A 17,366-nucleotide genomic window follows, 5' to 3' on the forward strand; every position below is an offset into this window, starting at 1 on the left:
TACCACTAGGGATGCACAATATATCATTTGAGCATTTGTAGCCACTTCTTTTTAACATGTATTACTGTGGAGTATTAATTATAGTCTGTTGTTTCACAAGCTGCAAACCAACTAGAATTTGAAGGGTTCAAAAAAATTAAAAGGAATGGACAAGAACTGATGATAATTAAACACTTTATGCAGTAAAAGTATCAAAAAAGTACAGTAAAAACAATACTTCAACAAGGCCTGAGGGTTATTTAAGTATATTAGCATGCAGATGTCTTAACAAGTTAAATAATTCCCTCGCTCTTTCACCTTGTTTGTCTTGACACGCTCATCTTGTGTGCCAGCTAGTTGCCCGACTGGTTCCCCTAACCTGTTCAAACAGTGCCGCGCCCGCCTTTGCTCCAGGTGCAAGCGAGCAAGGCGCCCTGGGCGGCAACAAGGGAGGGGGAGTGTACTAGGGGGAGGGGGGTTATTAGCAAAAGCAAAAAGGGGTTGGGGAGGTAAGAGGAAAAGAGAGCGTGTTGAAGAACTCCGGAGTGACATGTGGCTCTGAAGGCTCCCAGGGGGCGACCAGGTAATGAAAACTTAACAATGTTGTCTTTTTTTCAGTGATGTGGGTCTGTCCATGTCCACTTCACAATGTTGTGTTGCTGACTAAAGTGAATATTGCTTGAGTGTGTGCATATGATTGGGGCGGGTAGGGAGAGGGGGGGGGGGACATGATTCAGGATCACCTCACACACAAAGGTGAAACATTTTCTTGCACACAACTGAAATGCATATTTCAGTGTATGAGCGCATTTCATTATGATGTGTGAAAGGATTTTAGCAGTTTGTGTGTGAGCGTTTCAATATGCATGTCAGTAGTGCGTGTAAGCTTTTTTGGTTTGTAGTAGTGTGAGAGCTTTTCAGCAGCAGCAATTCGAGAGAGCATTTGAGTAATGTGTGAGCGTTTCAGTAGCATGCATGAGAGTTTTTCAATAGTGTGTGTGAGCATATCAGTAGCATATGAGAGCGTTGCAGTCGTGTGTATGAAAGTGTTGATGTCCCAGAGGCCCTCTCATAGTAAACAGTGCAAAGTTCAAGTATTGATCTCCAAGCCGGGGATGGATAGAAACAAGCGTAAAAATAATGGTTACTTTCATAGTCTGCGGAGGAGCTGACATTCCTGAGCTCCTCCTGCACCTCGAGGCAAAATGTGGGAAACCTGTTTTGAGGTGCGCGTGTGTCGTGTACCCGCAGACATGGACGGCGTGTTGGACGGCGCGTCAGTGTTGTGCGTCTTCAAGCTGGTGTGCAGCCTGCTGTGCCTGCCCTCGCTGGCGACGTCGCGCAGTCCCGTGGGATTCTGCAGCTGCTGCATCCTCATCTTCACAGACTTCCTGCTCACAGGTGAGCACGCCGCAAGGGTGCTAAAGAGTTCATTGTATGAATGTGCTTCTAGACTGTCCGTGTTTCCTGCACCCTTATGTGTCCACCATTCCCAGCCTTTTGTAAGCGTCAAATGTACATATACAAAAAGTGTATTTGAGGGGTATTGGGGACTAAATTGCAATAATTAATGACACAAACAATTGGCCCACTGAAGCAACGGTGTTGGATGTTTACAAATGACTTCAGTGTCTTTGATGTGTACAGTACACATTAGGTAGATTGAAGTCTTGAAATAATTTGTTCACAAATGTACACGTTAGATTCTCTGAAGATCAAAGTGTCATCAATGTTAACAAAAACACAAATGCTAGGTTAATTGGAGCATCAAAAGTGTCTGAGGTTTACAAAAATATTTGTTGGCATCATTAAAGACCACATTGCTTTCAATGTTTTAAAAAACGTTACATTAGTGTCATCAAAATGTCTTCTATGTTTACGAAAACATTTTACCCTACGTTCGTTGTAGCAAGTGTCTTAGATGTTTACAAAACCACATAAGGTCATTCTAAGACTGAGGGCTCTGTATCTTCGTAGACGACGCATCTGTGTGGGTGTGCAAATGCCGGCGTATCCAGATTTTGTGCAAGCGCAAGGCTCGCTGTGTGTGTTTGACAATTTGGCAGACTGGTTTAACTAAATGACCTTTAATGATTAAAAACTGTTAGTTCCATTAAATGTTTACAAAACCACATAAAAAAGAAGACTAAGGCGTCTTTGATGTTTACGATGTATACTTGAACACTAAATTGCCTTAATGCTTAAAAACTGCGTGTTCCATTGGAGAGCAAGTGTTCCTTTAAAGCCCAAAAGTGTTGTTGATGTTTACAAAACACAACCCGAAACGTGTCTTTGACTTTCACTTAATAGGTTATTTGAAGATGAAATTTTGTCTCTGATGTTCCCTAAAGTAGATTAGGTACACTGAAGATCCAAATGTATTTGATATTTACAAAAACACCGCTGTCCATTGATAGACTAAATGCGTCTGTGATGTTTACAAACGTATGTAGGTCCACGTTATCATTTTCAAATCGTGTCTTTGTGCAGTTTACCTGAGCTTCCTGGGCTTCTTTGAGTCATGGTTCATCGAGCTGACGCCGCTGCCGGGCGTCATCGCTCTGCGCTTCCTGCTCTTCCTGAGCAACACCTACGGCGCCGTGCTGATGCTCATCGCGCCCCTGGTCGCCGTGGAGACCCTCACTCGACTCCTGTGGTCGATGAGAGACGTAGAAGAAGAGGAGGAGGATGAAGAGGAGGAGGAGAAAGGTGGCTGGCGGTGTTACGCGATTGGCTACCTGTGCTGTTTGTCGGTGTGGGTGTCGGTGGCGCTCAGCCTGCGGTGTCGATGGAAGTTGGAGGAGGCCAGGACGGCGGGTTGTTTGGTCGCCGGGGGCTCATTGATGCGTTGCCTGCCCAACGTGCTGAGCCCCCTGCCCAGCGGTATGCGCCCATGCTGGGGTGCGGCTTTCCTCTACTTGATCCTGATCCTGCTCACATGCTTGCTTCTTCTCATCAGACGAACAATGGCAGGCCACGGCCACGAGGAGAAGGGACACACGATGCCGCCTCTCGAGTGGCCACACAGGCGTCAGTGGTGGGGTTCGGACTTGATGCTTGCCTCGCTGGCCGTGATCGGCGTCCTGGTGCTTCCGCTTTATCTCGGCGTCAACATCCTCCTGCTAAGGAGCGTGGAGACCCTCCTGGAGACCTGCATGAGCTTCTTTTTGGGATCCGCCCCCCGGGGCTCCACGCCCGCCACGCCGGTGTGAAGCGATTGGACACCTGATTTAAACGGGATTACGGGATTACTACGATGTGGGCACAGTGTTTACATGCGGGGATTGGAGTCCCAGCGAGATGCTGAGGAGGCAGGTTGAGGGAGGCTAGCTGGCTAAAGCCGAGGAGGATTACAGGAAGACGACGCAGCGACACAGGCGTTATGAAATAAAAGTATGTCCATACGTGTGAATCTGAGTGTGAATTGTTGTTTCACCACAATAACGTTTAAAGTTTTCGATAAATGTCGCAAGATGGCAGCAAAGCACTACTTTTCAGCTAGACGGCGCTTTAGACTGTCAAAATGAAGATGCCACATGATGGCGCCAAAACATTGGACTAACTAAATGAAGCTCCTCCCCTCAATTCAACATAGTTTTTTAGCACACGGACAGAACCAAAGCATTGGACTGACTAAATGAAGCTCCTTGCCTCACATCAATGTAGTTCCTTGGTACCAAGACGGCGCCAAAGCATTGTACTGACTGAATGAAGCTCCTCCCCTCACTTTGACATAGTTCCTTGGCAGCTTCCCCCCTCTCACGTCAACATCATTCTTTGGTGTCGGAAAGACTAAAGTGCTGGACTGTCTACCTGAAGCTACTCCACTCACTTCAACATAATTCCTTGCTACAAGATGATGCCAATGCAATAAATGTGTCTTAGACAGGGCCTGAGTGCAATAACGGCAGATAGAAGTTTTTCAGTGAATAATGGAGGACAGGTTTCCCAAAAATCTGCAAATAGCGAATTGTGAAAATTCGGGGGTTCACTAGTCAGCTGGGATAGGCTCCAGCGCCATGGAAAATGGATGGTGGATAATAAAAACATCCAGAAGGACAAAAAGTGCGGCAAAAAAGGATATACAGTACTAATTGTTTAATGCTGCTTTTGACTGTTACAACTAAAAATATATTAATATAGTAATAGTAACAAAAGAATGACATCTTTAAAATCAAACACTGGGCAGACTGATTGGTCAGATAAAACAAGAGGCGTGGCCAAAGAGGTCTGTTTAAACATATTGTAGTGAGACGCAGGTGAGCAAACAAAACAATGGGTGGATGATGGATAAAACCACAACACAGGAAATTACATGGAAAGTTCCACAGTATGAAATTTATCTTAAAATAAAAAAAATCTGGAAATTATTATTTTAGTAACAATAACAACACAAAGTGTAAAAACTAAAAATGAATTTGAGAAATTAGCCATGTGAAATAGCATTTATTTAAATATGCCGAAATAACGTTTCAAAATAAAATTAGGTAATAGTTGAATTCCTTTTTTTTTTTTTTTGTTCCATAAAAAGTGTAAAATATTTGGGCAGCACAGTGTACTAGTGGTTAGCACGCCTTCCTTACCGTTCTGAGATTCCGGGTCCAAATCACCTCTGACCTTCCTGTGTGCCGTTTGCATTCTCTCCCTGTGCTTGCGTGGGTTTTCGTGGGGTATTTCGGCTTCCTCCCACATTCCAAAAACATGCACCCTGCCTTCATTGGAGACTTTGCGGGTGTGAATGTTAAGTCTATTTGTCTACATGTGCCCTGCGTTTGGCTGGCCAACAAGTCACCCAAAGTCAGGCAGGATAGGCTCCATCTCACCCATGTGACCTTAATGACGACTGAAGTGCTTTTAAAAAATGGATGGTTTATTTGAAAATTAACAATGTGCAATATGTATGCCAATTTTGTATTAAATTCATTTAAATATGAATTGCACTAGTTTTCTTGACTCCCCCCCTCATTTATTTTTTCCCTTCTTCACAAAAGCCAAAAACTTAATGAAGTATCATAGAACATTAGTCATGTTAAGTATGCTAATTTGTTATTACATTAACATGAATAGGAAATGCCTTTCCCCACGGGAGCAAATAGAATTTCAAAATTAAATCTAAAAACTTTTTTTTTTGCTTCATAAAGACCCAGAAACAAAACATGATGAAGCATGAATGTATATTGAGTAATATGTAAACCAGTTTTAGAATAAATGTATTATTTTTTTCACTGAAGGAAAAGACATTTCAAAAGGCAACCAGGGAGCAAGGTTTTTTTTCTTCTTCATCATAAAGGCCCACATAAACAAAACAAAAACAAACAAACAAAAATCAACTAATTTGGATAATTATGCTTGTGTAATATGTATGCCCATAATTAGATTTTTCTTCTCTGCGTAACAAAGAAATCATATTTCAAAATATAACCAGCAGACATGCTTGTTTTTCCCTTTTTTTCTTCAGTAATGCAAAAAAACAAAAAGACATATTTGGACATATTTATTTATTTTGACATATTATTTCCTCTGTGTAATATGCAGAGGTGGGTAGAGTAGCCAATTGTTGTACTCAAGTAAGAGTACTGTTACTTTAGAATATGACTCAAGTAAAAGTAAGAAGTAGTCCTCCAAATATTTACTTAAGAGTAAGAAAGTACTCAGTGAAAAAACTTAGTAAAACTTTTACTACCCATACCAATTTTGGATTCAATTAATTTTTTCAATAAAATAAATGACATTTAAAAAAAAAAAACCCAGTAAACAAGTTTTATTCCAATTATTATTTTTTCTTTATTTTGGTTCATAAAGGCCACCCAAAATGAAAAATCAACTATAACAAATACATGTGTATGCCGATAATTTATCCCCCAATTTAATTAATTATTACATTTTTCAACGAAGACATGACATTTCAAAATAAAACCAGACAACAATAGTTGTAATTATTTATTTTAGGAGTTTGAGTCTACATTTTTTTGCTCCATAAATAAATGGCAGACTAAACAAAATATTAAATAAGCTTGTAATTTTAAAATAAAAATACAAAAAATCGTTTAACAGAACATTTTTAATCTACAATAGATATTGAAAATTGTTTTAGGATGACATGCATTAAAAGTATTGAAAAGCACAGTGCTGCATGTAGCACTTGAACTCATGTTTCCATAGTGGCTAGTGCTAGTGGTTCTTGTGGTGATTATTGTTGCAAATGTAAACAAATACGAAACTGAACTCACTCACACACACGGTTACACGAACCTGCCAGCTCCCACGCTCAACGTTTCAGATAATGTACACACCAGAGGGCGCCACAAATTGCCTAGAACAGCCTGAGGATGGAATGTGAGGGGGAACAAGGTGGAGCTGGGAAACTGAAAATTTCCTTTCCTGTGTTGAAGTCAAAATGACATTACATTTTCACAATAAGGGGTCCTACATCCTTTTCATAATTATTACAAAGCAGCCCACAGATGAGCCTGGTGTTATTTTAAGGTTAAATGGCTCAAGTATGTTGGCAACAATTGTTTTTGACAGCGCGCACACATACATTTAAAAAAATAAAATAAAAAAAGTTGAAAAAGGTGACACTCTCCATCAGGAACCCTCGCAGCCATCAGCGAGGAGTTATAAAGAAGAGATCACTGACTTTTTAAATGGACATTTTCCCCTCGAATTAAGGAAAAGAATAAAGGGTGAAAAAAAAAAAGTCAAAGATGAGGATGAACAGCTGGTTGAGTTTTAATCATAATATTGCCGCAAGACTGCATTGCATTCAAGTGTGAAATAAGGCAACAAGATCATCTCATCTAAAAAGTGAAGCCTCAAATGATATGTCTCGCAATAACCAATCCTCAAGGATTGTAAAGTACACCCTCACAAGTATCCTGACAAGGATACTGTACACTCTTCTACGCACAAATCGCACGAAGTACGTCCTCATTAGTATCCCCTCATAACTATACATCCTTACAATGATTCTTCGTCAAAAGACCCTTCAAGTATGTGTCCTGACAAATAAGACACTTCTATGTCTGGTTGGCAATGATTCGTTCTACCAAGTGCACATTCTCAATATTATGTTCACAGGTATTGTCTAAGGATGTATCCGCTGCAACATATAAACCCTAACAAGGATACATACATGCTTTAAAGGATTCACCAAAAGTATACAGTTCAACCTTGACAAGTTCAGAATACACTTCCGAAAGGAAGCAGCCGTATAGAGATGCACCTAGTAAAAGATGCACCCTTAAATTTGAACTAAGATTCAACCTTAAAGGTCAGAGGACAAAGATGTTGAAAATGTTCTTGAACCCCTTTACAAACCACATCTGGCATTTCGACGTGATTACACAGCAGATATACAGCCGTTAAATTGATAAATATGATTCAGCTTTTTGCATCCAGTGCCTTTCGGTTTTTGCTCTCCGGCGCTGTGACGTCACACGAGTCAAACAGCCTGTTCATTCGGCATTATGTGCTATTGCTCCACGCTGTTGTTCCCGTCCTTGTATATTTGTTGTCGTGTGATTTAGCCATTTCACGATGGTTTATTGTGTGGCATCTGGTTGTAGAAATGGTTTAGGCAGTGGCAAAAGTCTTTTTTTTGGCTTTCCAAATGAAAAAGGAATATGTGACCAGTGGATAGGGAAAGTCAATCGACAGGGGAAGACACGTGGTCAGCTATGGGTGCCTAGCAAGCATTCCGAACTCCGTGCTGATCACTTTGAACCGGCGTGTTTTGAGAAAGACTTACCAGAAAGCATTGGATACACAGGTGTAGTCAGGCAGAGGCTGAAACCAGCTGCGGTCCCAACTATTTTTCCTACTCCCATCGGCGGCCAGTTAGAAAATTAAATCTCGCAGCCGCCACGGTGCAGCGGCGAAGAGGCGCAGACAAGAGGTGAAGATTTCCTTGTATATAGCTACGACACTATTATGGTTATTATGCACTGGGCAGTAGGAAAAGAAGACCCACGCAGTACTTTTCAGTACTGTCGTCTGTACTTTTGCCTGTATGACAAGCCAACAGACACGGCAAAGACTTTCTGTGCAGCGTGTTATAAAGCTACTCTAGCGAGGGGCACACAATATATAGGAACACTGCATACTATGTAAAAGCTTGTGCCCTGTCACTGAAACATATGAATATAGAATACGTAGAATCATGCTAAAAAATAATGGCACCCCTAGGGCTACTTGGCTGAATGAATCATGCACCCTGACAAGTACACCCTTACATATTCTCAAAGATACCCCCCAAGCACATCCTGACAAGGATGCATCCCAACAAGTACATGTACATTTTGAAAAGGATAGTCTTACAAATATGTAAGTATACACCCCAACAAGAATACATTGTTCCAAGTTCTCACAAAGTTGCTTTTCACAAGTAAATACCCTCACAAGTGTACACTGACAAGAACATGTTCTAACAAGTACGTTCTCACAAGGATCTTTCATTTCCAGGAATTTTTATCTTACATAGATATACATATACCTTGACAATGAACGCCCTCAATAAAATCTGACAAATACGCAATCTAAGAAAAAATTGTCCTGACAAGGATTCACCAATAGGATACACAATAGGTCCTCACGAGGAAAAATAAGCATTTGTAAAAATTCTCCCGAGTATGCATTCAGACACGGATACGTTCTTAAAAGTACATATCGTCACTCATTTAATAAACTATAAAATGGATTTCCATGCAATTTGCTCACATGCACTAGAGACACGGTCGACAGAGGATGCATCCTAAAACGGTATAATCCCTCATAATCCTCTGCTTTTTCCTTGACGTTTGTGTCATTGGGTAAAACAGCTCACTATGATCCAGGCCGGAATCCTCAGAAGTCTTGTGAAGTCTGCCGAGTCACGACGCTAATGTTCAAAATAGGCAGAGGTGATGAAAGGCACAGATAGAGGATGATTTTAGCAGTCATTTATTGTACATTAAAATACATTTCAACACAAGCCTCCAGCAGCAAACTGGAGTGTTCGCAAGTCGATGGGAGCACAGCGGCCATCGTTCAAAGACACAATCGTCAATAGAATCGTAAAAGTGTCGTAGACAATATTGTCGTTAACATTTTTAGTTTTCTGCCATCCCCGCTGCCTCCATGGCATCGCACATGAATCTCATTTTAAATATCGAAACGCTAAACGGTCAACGATGACATCACTGAGGTGTCGCCAACCTTTCAGTTCCAGTGTACTGATAGGTTGAGCCCTAGGTTGGTTTTTAAAGCAGACGAATGGATTGTACTTATTAGAAACGTAACCCTGACAGATTTGTGCAAATCAACAACAACAACAAAAAGACGAGAAACATTCCGGACATTCGCAATTGGACCTACCTGGTTAGCTGACACACAAAGGACGGCTGAGGGCACGGTTTGTTCCGTTGGATCCCAAAAGAAGGTACAGATGGGTTTAATGAAGGACGAACTACGCTGGATTAACCCCCCCCCCCCCCCTCCTACCAACACACACAGAAATCTCTCAGCATGCTGGATTTGGCCACAGGACAAGAAGCTCTTAGGACTCGTGTACACATGTGCCGATTAGGCTGAGTGCTTGGAGCACGTGGGGCCAATGAACATGACGGAATCATCTGTGATTTTGTCAAACGGATTAGCGCCACTAGCCTATGATTTAATATCACCCCGGAGGAGACGTGTTTTAATATAGCTACATCAAAAACCATTGGGGAAGAACCTCTTGAACCACAGAACTGGAAACAGAACTCACCGCGACATAGGAAGGGGTCATATGAGCAATACAACTCATTAAATGTCACAAGGCTGAAACTATAAAACACCATTAGGTGTTCCCGTGACCTCTGTGTAGTTTTATAGTGGGTGTGACACGCATTTGATACTGGAACAAATCAGTTGGCTTTATACTATTGACCTCCAGGGAATTTAAGGTTTAAAATGAGAAAACCTTGGAAGTCAACAGCGTCACAGAACGGACTTTTTCCCCCCCACTGTGCTGTACAAGGAATCCTCGGTTTATGACGGTCACGACAAACCATGTTTCGAAGTGATGAACTTCACACAACAAACTAGTTGGAGTAAAAAGGCACGTTCATTTACCACTGTACTTAGTGTTTTTCATTTAATTGCTTTATTTATATATTTATGGTCAAGATTTTTTTTTCCATACAACTATTTTCTGTAATTAGGACTTCACTACTGAGTTAGCGTAGGTAAGTGATTGACTACTGCGGGTTCATACAAACTGGGGTTAGGCCGCAGGCGTAGGAACGGAACACCATTGTAAACTGAGGACCCCCTGTATGTGAATTTATCGCAGTCACGTGTGTTTAAATTCATGTCACGGCGTATACTGTATATAGACATTCGTGAGTCCTTTCTCTGTCAATAGCAGCATCGTTTTCCCATATGGACACCTACGGGGTGGGGGGAAGGACACAAAAGTACAGACAGAGACTGTGGGCGACATAAGTGAGGTTCCACAGAGAAAAACGATGCAAAAAGCCTTGCCCTCGACTGGCAACCGATCCAAGGTGTAGTCTGCCTTTCAAGTCAGTTGGGATAGACTCAAGCTTTCCTGACACCCTGAATACGATAAGCAATCATTAATGGATGGTCACAGCCCCATTTCACCTCGAGGGACATGTCTGTGCCCATTTTGCGGCCCCCAGTAAGGTTCCACCAAGGACAAAGTCAAAACAAAGCAGAGCACCTTGCGATTGACTGACAACTAATCTAGCGTTCTGTGCCCATTTCAGCCAAAGTCAGCTGTGATCGACGCCAGCTTTCCAATCACACTTATACAACATAAGCGGTTCAAAATGGACGATCGCAGCCCGCTTTCACCTTCATGTTCATCCCCTTTCTCTCCATTTTGCGTTATCTTCAGTGGCTGCCATTACAAGTCAGACATCAGTGAGTTTCTATCGGGAAACCCAAAACAAAGCAGAACACTTGCATTTGAGCGACGACTAATCTAGGGTGTAGTCCGAGTTTCGGCCTAAGTCAGCTGGGATAGAGTCCAGCTTCCCCGCCACCTTGGACGGGATAAGTAGCAGAAAATGGATGATTGCAGCCCGATTTTACCCCCAGAAACAACACTCTGCCTTTGGGTCGTTTGGGTCCTCTTCAGTGGCCATTAGCGCAAATCAGAGATCAGTAAGGTTTCAGATGGGAAAAACAAAGCATAGCTCCCTGCGTTTAACTGGTGACAAATTCAAGGTGTCTTTTGGCCAAACTCAGCTAGGATAGACTCCAGGTTCCCTGCCAGCCTGAACAGGATGAGAGGTAGAAAATAAATGATTGCAGCCCCATTTCACCTCCAGTTAAGACCCCTTTTCCTCCAATTTGTGATGGACGTCAAATGGAATCTTAACAGAACAGATAAACACCTCATACGTAACATTTTAAACTAATTTCTTGAACTTATTTTGAAACCCGCATACGATTAATCAAAGTGAGGACGGCCACGCGGATCTCTTAAAGGCGCACGGTGTTAATGCGCAGAGGCTGCACGTTCTTGCCGTTGGCGTGGCTCTGACCTGGACTGAAGTAAGGGAAGACCTTCATTGGGAATTTCTCACGGTAGGTGTATAGCCAGGACATGTCGTCTGCATTGTAGAAGATGAGCAGGCCTTTGGGGTAGTCCAGGTACACACCCACCTTCTCCAGCTTGCTCTTGACATTGAGACGGGTCCAGGGCTCAGTGCAGGCGCTGTACTGGTTGCCGTCATGCATGACGATGCAGTAGAAGCCGCGGCCTGGTTGGATCTGGATGCTGCCCTTGCGGCTCACTGTCTCGCTCGCCACGCCGATCATCCACTGCGTCTTCTCCGACACCATCACCTCCCAGTAATGCACGCCGGACGCGAAGCCCTCTGCGCCAAGGACAGACACTTCCACGTCAAAACGCCGTGGAGAGTCCTGTAGCGGCTGCGGGTGGAGGTTTCCGTAGGCGACGATGGTACAGTCGTCAGACAGGATCAGTCTTTGGTGGGCCGTGATGGGGTCCAGCGTCAAGGCGGCAGGCACTGACAAGTAAAAACAGAATGTGGAGTTTAATATTCAAGTATTTGTTTTTGCTCAAGGGCACCCCCTACAGTTTAAGGTATAAAATTATTATTATTTTTTAGTACACTGAAAAGCGCTTTGTAAATAAAATGTAAAAACACACCACTGCAGTGACCACAAGCTGCGTAACCAACTTCACGCTAAGATGGTAGCAACAAAAGACAAAGAAGCTAAAAATATGAGCAAACATGCTAAAATAGCCTTAACCCTAACCCAGTGTTGTATCTTGAATTTTTTGTCTGTCAGTGAAAGCGCTTCACCAAAAACATTTTAGCACAGATGTTAGCACTTTTACAACAACAGAAGAAGTGTCCTGGCTGATAACCAATAAAATGTAAATGCTAAAAATAAGTACTAACATGCTAACGGAGCTTTAATTCTCATTCATATATGGGACATTTTGTACACACTGCATGCAACTACAGATGTTAGAGTTTAGCACATACTAATACCACAACAATGGGTGACCTGGCTGGTCCAAAATACGTAAAATGCTAGAAACGTGTGCCCCCCCAACATGCTAACATAGTCCCATCCCAAACCCATCCTTGTGTCTTGAATTCTGTGTCTTCGTTAGAGTTTAGCACAGATGCTAGCACTAGCACAACACAAGAGCTGTCCTGGCTGGTCCCAAAAATTTGAGGCTAAAAATGCTAATATGCTAACAAATCCTTAACGTTAACCCAATAAGCACTGCACGCAACTCCCAATAGTAAAGTTTAAGACTGATGCTAGCACGTAATGCAACAAGATACGTCCTGGCTGGTCCCCCTCTCAAAATAAGAATCTATAAACGTGTTAATGTGCAAATAGAGTCTTATTCCTACCCAACCATCGTGTCTTGAACTGTTCGTCTTTCGGTAGAGTTTAGCACAACACTAAAGGTGTCCTGGCTGTCCCCCCAAAAACAAGTTAAAATATGTGTTAACATGCTAACTGAGCCTTATGTGTGGGGAACTTTGTACAAACAATCTACGCAACTCACAATACTAGAGGTTAGCATAGTCGCTGGTGCTAAAATGACAAGAAATGCCCTAGATGGTCCCCAAAAATGTAAGACGCTAATGTGTGCTAACAGGCCAACTAAGCCCTAACTGTAAGCCATAATTGTGTCTTGAATTTTCATTTGTGTGTGGGAAGTTTTGTCCACACACTGCATGTAACTCCCAAAGGTAGAGTTTAGCACAGATGCTACCACTAACAAAACAGGAGGATTCTTGGCTAGGATTCATTAGTGTTTTGATAAAAAGTGCACCCTACCAGAAGATTCCTTCTCTCTTCAGTGTAGGGTGAACTCACAAAAAGAAAGACAACGCTGCAGGAGGCGATCACGGTGCGTGCTCCGAGCTCAAAGATGACTGATGGCTTGTTGTTATGCGGCACGCCCAACTGGCAGCTCCACTTCTGCATGAATCAAGTGCTCTCCAGTGCGCAAGAATGTTGCTCAATTTAGGCAACGCAAAGAGCAAGCAGAAACAGTAAGAACTAATTGATGCGAGTTGATTCTAGGTGCCATTTTGGGGTTAGGGATTTGATCCTTCTACCAAGTTGGCGAGGAACAAAATTTGTTGCTTAATTTAGCCCCTTTTACGCTACATACAAAAGTCGTATTATTTTTCTTCCCACCCCACCCCGCAATGTGGTAGTTCTGTAAGAATGGGACTGACATGGAATGTAGGATCCCAAGACGACCCGGCAATATTCGCTTTACGAAGTAGTAGTTTGTCAGTGTTGAACAGTTTGACAGTTGAAACTCAATTATCTCACTCTATTGCGTAGAAAGCAATTCAAAGCAAAGCAAAGTTATGTTATATGATACCCGAGACCAAAGGCCATTAAATGCCAAATTTTGGGTGCCGGATTTTTTGTGACAGCTTTTTAAATTCTGCATAAAAGAGGCCAGGGTCAAAAGGAGCAAAGTGGTAAAGTAAGTGTCTGACATTCAGCCGGCGGACAAAATTGAACCTTTGCCACTTACACAATGTGATTGGTGTTTGTTACAGCCATTAAAGATTTACAATCCAAAGCGTGTGTTGTTACGGACACACGGGAATAACAAACAACAGCCTCACGCTGAGCCTTGTGGTGAGACCTACGCTTTGTTCTTAGCAGCTAGCCAAACAATGGTTGGATGATGGGAGAACGTCTGATCTCTGGCAACCACCCCTGATGGATTGGAAACAATTGTTCCATTTGGCTGTCAGTCAAAGGAAGAAGGGAAAAAAAGCCTGGACTCCCCTTCGCGAGCACCAGGTTGAAATAGAAGGACTGAGGGAAGGATTAAGAAAAATTACTCTGCACATTATTTGAATCGTCTTCAATCGTGACTGATGGAGGCAGGCAGAGCTCCTATCAGCACTGTTAGACGCAAGAAAGACAATGCGGCACAATGGCTCCGACAACCATTCCTAAGCTAAGGGCGGGAACCATACTGAGAAAGGTCAAGATCAGTTCGTGTGCATTCATTGAGGCTAAGTGTTTCCACCACAAACGAAATAGCCACGATTCTAACTAGTGCGATACAGTAATGAAATTGTTGTCTCCAATGTCAATCGTTGTTAGATACCAATAACGGAGGCTGAGGAGGTTGTTACTGTACATGTGAACAGATTGTCTTGAGAGATGCACGGTTTAGAGCTTACGAACCGCGTGCAATGAACTACTTCCATACTTACAGTTTTACATGTATGGCCACATAGAAGTGTTAATCTTACAAGTATTTACTGTAATTGTTACTTTACTTCTGATGTAGCATAGGTTAGTGATAGAATACAGCCCATTCTGACTCATGAACAAATCTGGGCTGTATGGCTTGTCAATAAATATTGCCACAAAAGTATGATGATATCCATACAATAACACAGGTTTACAGAGGAGCATCAGTTCCTTACAATAACATGAAGGGAATGGAAAGAGGGACCATTGTTGTCCTGTGTTTGCAAGTACCTAATGCACAAATGTTTACTTCAAACCGCACCATGGTGAGCTTAACCATACATTTCCTTTACCCATGCTTACCTGGAGAAATATCCTGGAAGAGCGACTTCCAGATGGTGTATTGCAAAGGCCCCATGTACTTGGATGTCGGGAAATCCTCATACGTCAGATTGGTCTCGTGGATCTTCCCTTTAATCCTGAAACAGAAACAGAACAATGCCTGTCTAAACCCGCTCAATTACCTCGATGACGGGTGATTAATCTTGTACGTCGGTGAAATGCCAGGCTTTTATTAGCATTAAGTGACTTGAGTGACTGAATGGGGTTAGATGATGATCTCAACTCCTGTAGGACCTTGTGAGTGGGTTACTTCCTGCAATGCAACCTGGGCGCAGAAGGACATTCTGCAGGTATGTTATACTGTACTGCCAGACGTGATATAAACCATGTATGCTCAAAGATTATTGGAACCTGTTTTACAAATCTAGTTCCAAGATTTAAAATTTCTTTTAGATGTCACCATTAGTTCGATCTATCCTCTAAATGTAGATATTAATGTTGTTCTCATGAGGACTGCCTTACCTCTCGGATGTGACTGCCACCCCCTCCAGAAAGTCGTGCCGGCCCGTCTCGTTAAGGCGCTCCTGCAGGATTTGGATGCCTTCCTTGACGTCGTGCAGCTGCTGGCTATAGCGTTGAATCTTGTGCTCAATGTCGGTGAGCTTGCGCGCCGTGTCCATCTCCAGTTCTTCCAGCATGCTCTTCTGACGCTCACGCAGGAAGCGGTGGAGGCGCTCAAAGGCGTCGCCAATGGTGGCACGCAGACCTTTGGCTGAGGACTGGAAAGAAGATGCAAAAACACCTAATTCTTTGCTGTCTGCAAACATTGGCTAGAGAAGAGCCAAATAATAACGTACATTTTCCAAATGAGACGGTAAGGAATTGATTAATATAAGGATGTTAATTATTGTGCTTCATAAAGTGACCAGAAAAGAGCCACACAAAGCACATCCTGGGTGTGGTTTTCAAGAGCTGCAGTGAGCAAGACAGGCTCAAGTCAGCTGAACAATTTGCAGGGAACATCAGGTTGTAAAGCAGAACAGTTGAGCTCACCAATTTGAGAGATAAAGAGAATGGATTTCAAAGAGAATGAGTGTCAGAAGCGACAAAAAGAGCAGTGAGGAGGTTGTCAAGTCTAAACATCGGGGAAACAAAACAGGATGCTTGGTTAACAGATTCTTCGAGTATCTTTGACTGTCATTAATGATCAGTCATCTTTTTGATCATTATGAAAATCAGTTGAAAATTGTAATTAGTGGATATGTGTCGTCAAGGAACCAGGTGCAGACCTCCACCAAGGCCAAACAATGCTAAATCCATAATGTTTTTTGATGCGCCAGGCGTTACTGTTCCACTTCCTCGTCATATAAATATTTAAATGCATGTCCTTTTATCCATCACAGGTCCATCAGCTGAACTCACAACAAAAGCTGAAAATAAATCCCTAGAGCATCCAACTATCTATTTTTCTCCCGCTTGTGTTAATAGTCCATGGGAAGCTGGAGCCTTTTGCAGCGGACTCTGGGCGAAAGGCAGACTACACCATAGTTGGATGACAGACAACACCTACAGTCACTGAGCGAGAATCGATCCCATGCTGGCTGCAAGAAATGTGCAACAACAGTACACCAACGGTGACCTTCAATCTAGACCTCTATCTATATAGGTCATTCCTTGCCCCAATGTGCCACCCCTTGGAAGGATATGACGAAATTGTTGTCTAGTGGTGTGTGTTCACACAGATGTTGCGGTTTTTCGCATTCAGATAATTAGATGCTCTTCTCTTTTGCTTTTCACACTTCTTCCTGAGATACAGTACAGTAATCCCTGAAATCCTGTACAAGACTGTCACTTATGTAGTTCTGTCAAGTAACCGGCATAGACTTGGAACAGGTGTTCCTCCTATGAAACAATGTAGGGTCATTTTTGTTTTCTTGATTACGATCATTAGGACACTTGGCTGCACAAAAATTATTTTGTCTCTAGATACTATCAATCTTTCCTCTGAACTGTAAGATTGAATTACATTGGTCTAAAAATCTCCCTCCCTTTCCAAGAGTGGGTATGCTCTCTGTGGGAGCCGGTTAAAGGTGGCGATTTGTCAACGAGTGAGACAGTTAAGACATTAGGGCGGGCTGCGTCCCAGCCCTCCTAGCTAGTTGATGAGTTGAGTGGGCGGATGAAGGGGTTTGATGATCAGTCTCGCTGACGTGCTGCTGAGCCCCAGCAGATCGTGAAGATACCGAGCAGGTGGCTGGAGCACTTGGAAACGAAAGGCTGGCAAACTTTCAGGCAATCATATGATTATTAAGAGAATTCCCTGC

General features: G+C 42.7%; 2 protein-coding genes across 6 annotated transcripts in view; one reads left to right on the forward strand and one right to left on the reverse strand.

Annotated features, from left to right (window-relative positions):
- Nucleotides 1-460: 460 nt before the first annotated feature.
- Nucleotides 461-4,914, forward strand: LOC133483049 (uncharacterized). 3 transcript variants are annotated; one of them, XM_061783575.1, is made up of 3 exons: nucleotides 461-562; nucleotides 1,231-1,380; nucleotides 2,470-4,914. In XM_061783575.1, the coding sequence occupies exons 2-3, from the start codon at nucleotides 1,233-1,235 to the stop codon at nucleotides 3,189-3,191; spliced, it is 870 nt and encodes a 289-aa protein (XP_061639559.1). In that variant the 5' UTR covers nucleotides 461-562; nucleotides 1,231-1,232; the 3' UTR covers nucleotides 3,192-4,914. The 3 variants fall into 3 exon arrangements, with proteins under 3 accessions (XP_061639559.1, XP_061639560.1, XP_061639558.1); XM_061783576.1 differs by lacking the exon at nucleotides 461-562 and having other exon boundaries at nucleotides 711-1,380; nucleotides 2,470-2,862; nucleotides 2,939-3,174; XM_061783574.1 differs by lacking the exon at nucleotides 461-562 and having other exon boundaries at nucleotides 711-1,380.
- Nucleotides 4,915-6,687: 1,773 nt separating this feature from the next.
- The window catches only part of trim62.1 (tripartite motif containing 62, tandem duplicate 1), a 39,980-nt gene continuing 29,301 nt past the window's right edge, over nucleotides 6,688-17,366 (reverse strand). For 2 of the 3 annotated variants that reach the window (XM_061783569.1, XM_061783570.1), the window contains exons 4-6: nucleotides 15,565-15,821; nucleotides 15,064-15,179; nucleotides 8,904-12,005 (exon numbers count right to left, since the gene is read on the reverse strand). In XM_061783569.1, the coding sequence (XP_061639553.1) occupies nucleotides 11,455-12,005; nucleotides 15,064-15,179; nucleotides 15,565-15,821 (924 nt within the window). In that variant the 3' untranslated portion in view covers nucleotides 8,904-11,454. Of the gene's footprint in view, nucleotides 8,858-8,903; nucleotides 12,006-15,063; nucleotides 15,180-15,564; nucleotides 15,822-17,366 lie in introns of those variants that run through there. The other variant, XR_009789999.1, reaches the window with a different exon arrangement.

This window comes from Phyllopteryx taeniolatus, chromosome 9 (assembly GCF_024500385.1).
Source record: "Phyllopteryx taeniolatus isolate TA_2022b chromosome 9, UOR_Ptae_1.2, whole genome shotgun sequence".
Classification (NCBI taxonomy): domain Eukaryota; kingdom Metazoa; phylum Chordata; class Actinopteri; order Syngnathiformes; family Syngnathidae; genus Phyllopteryx; species Phyllopteryx taeniolatus.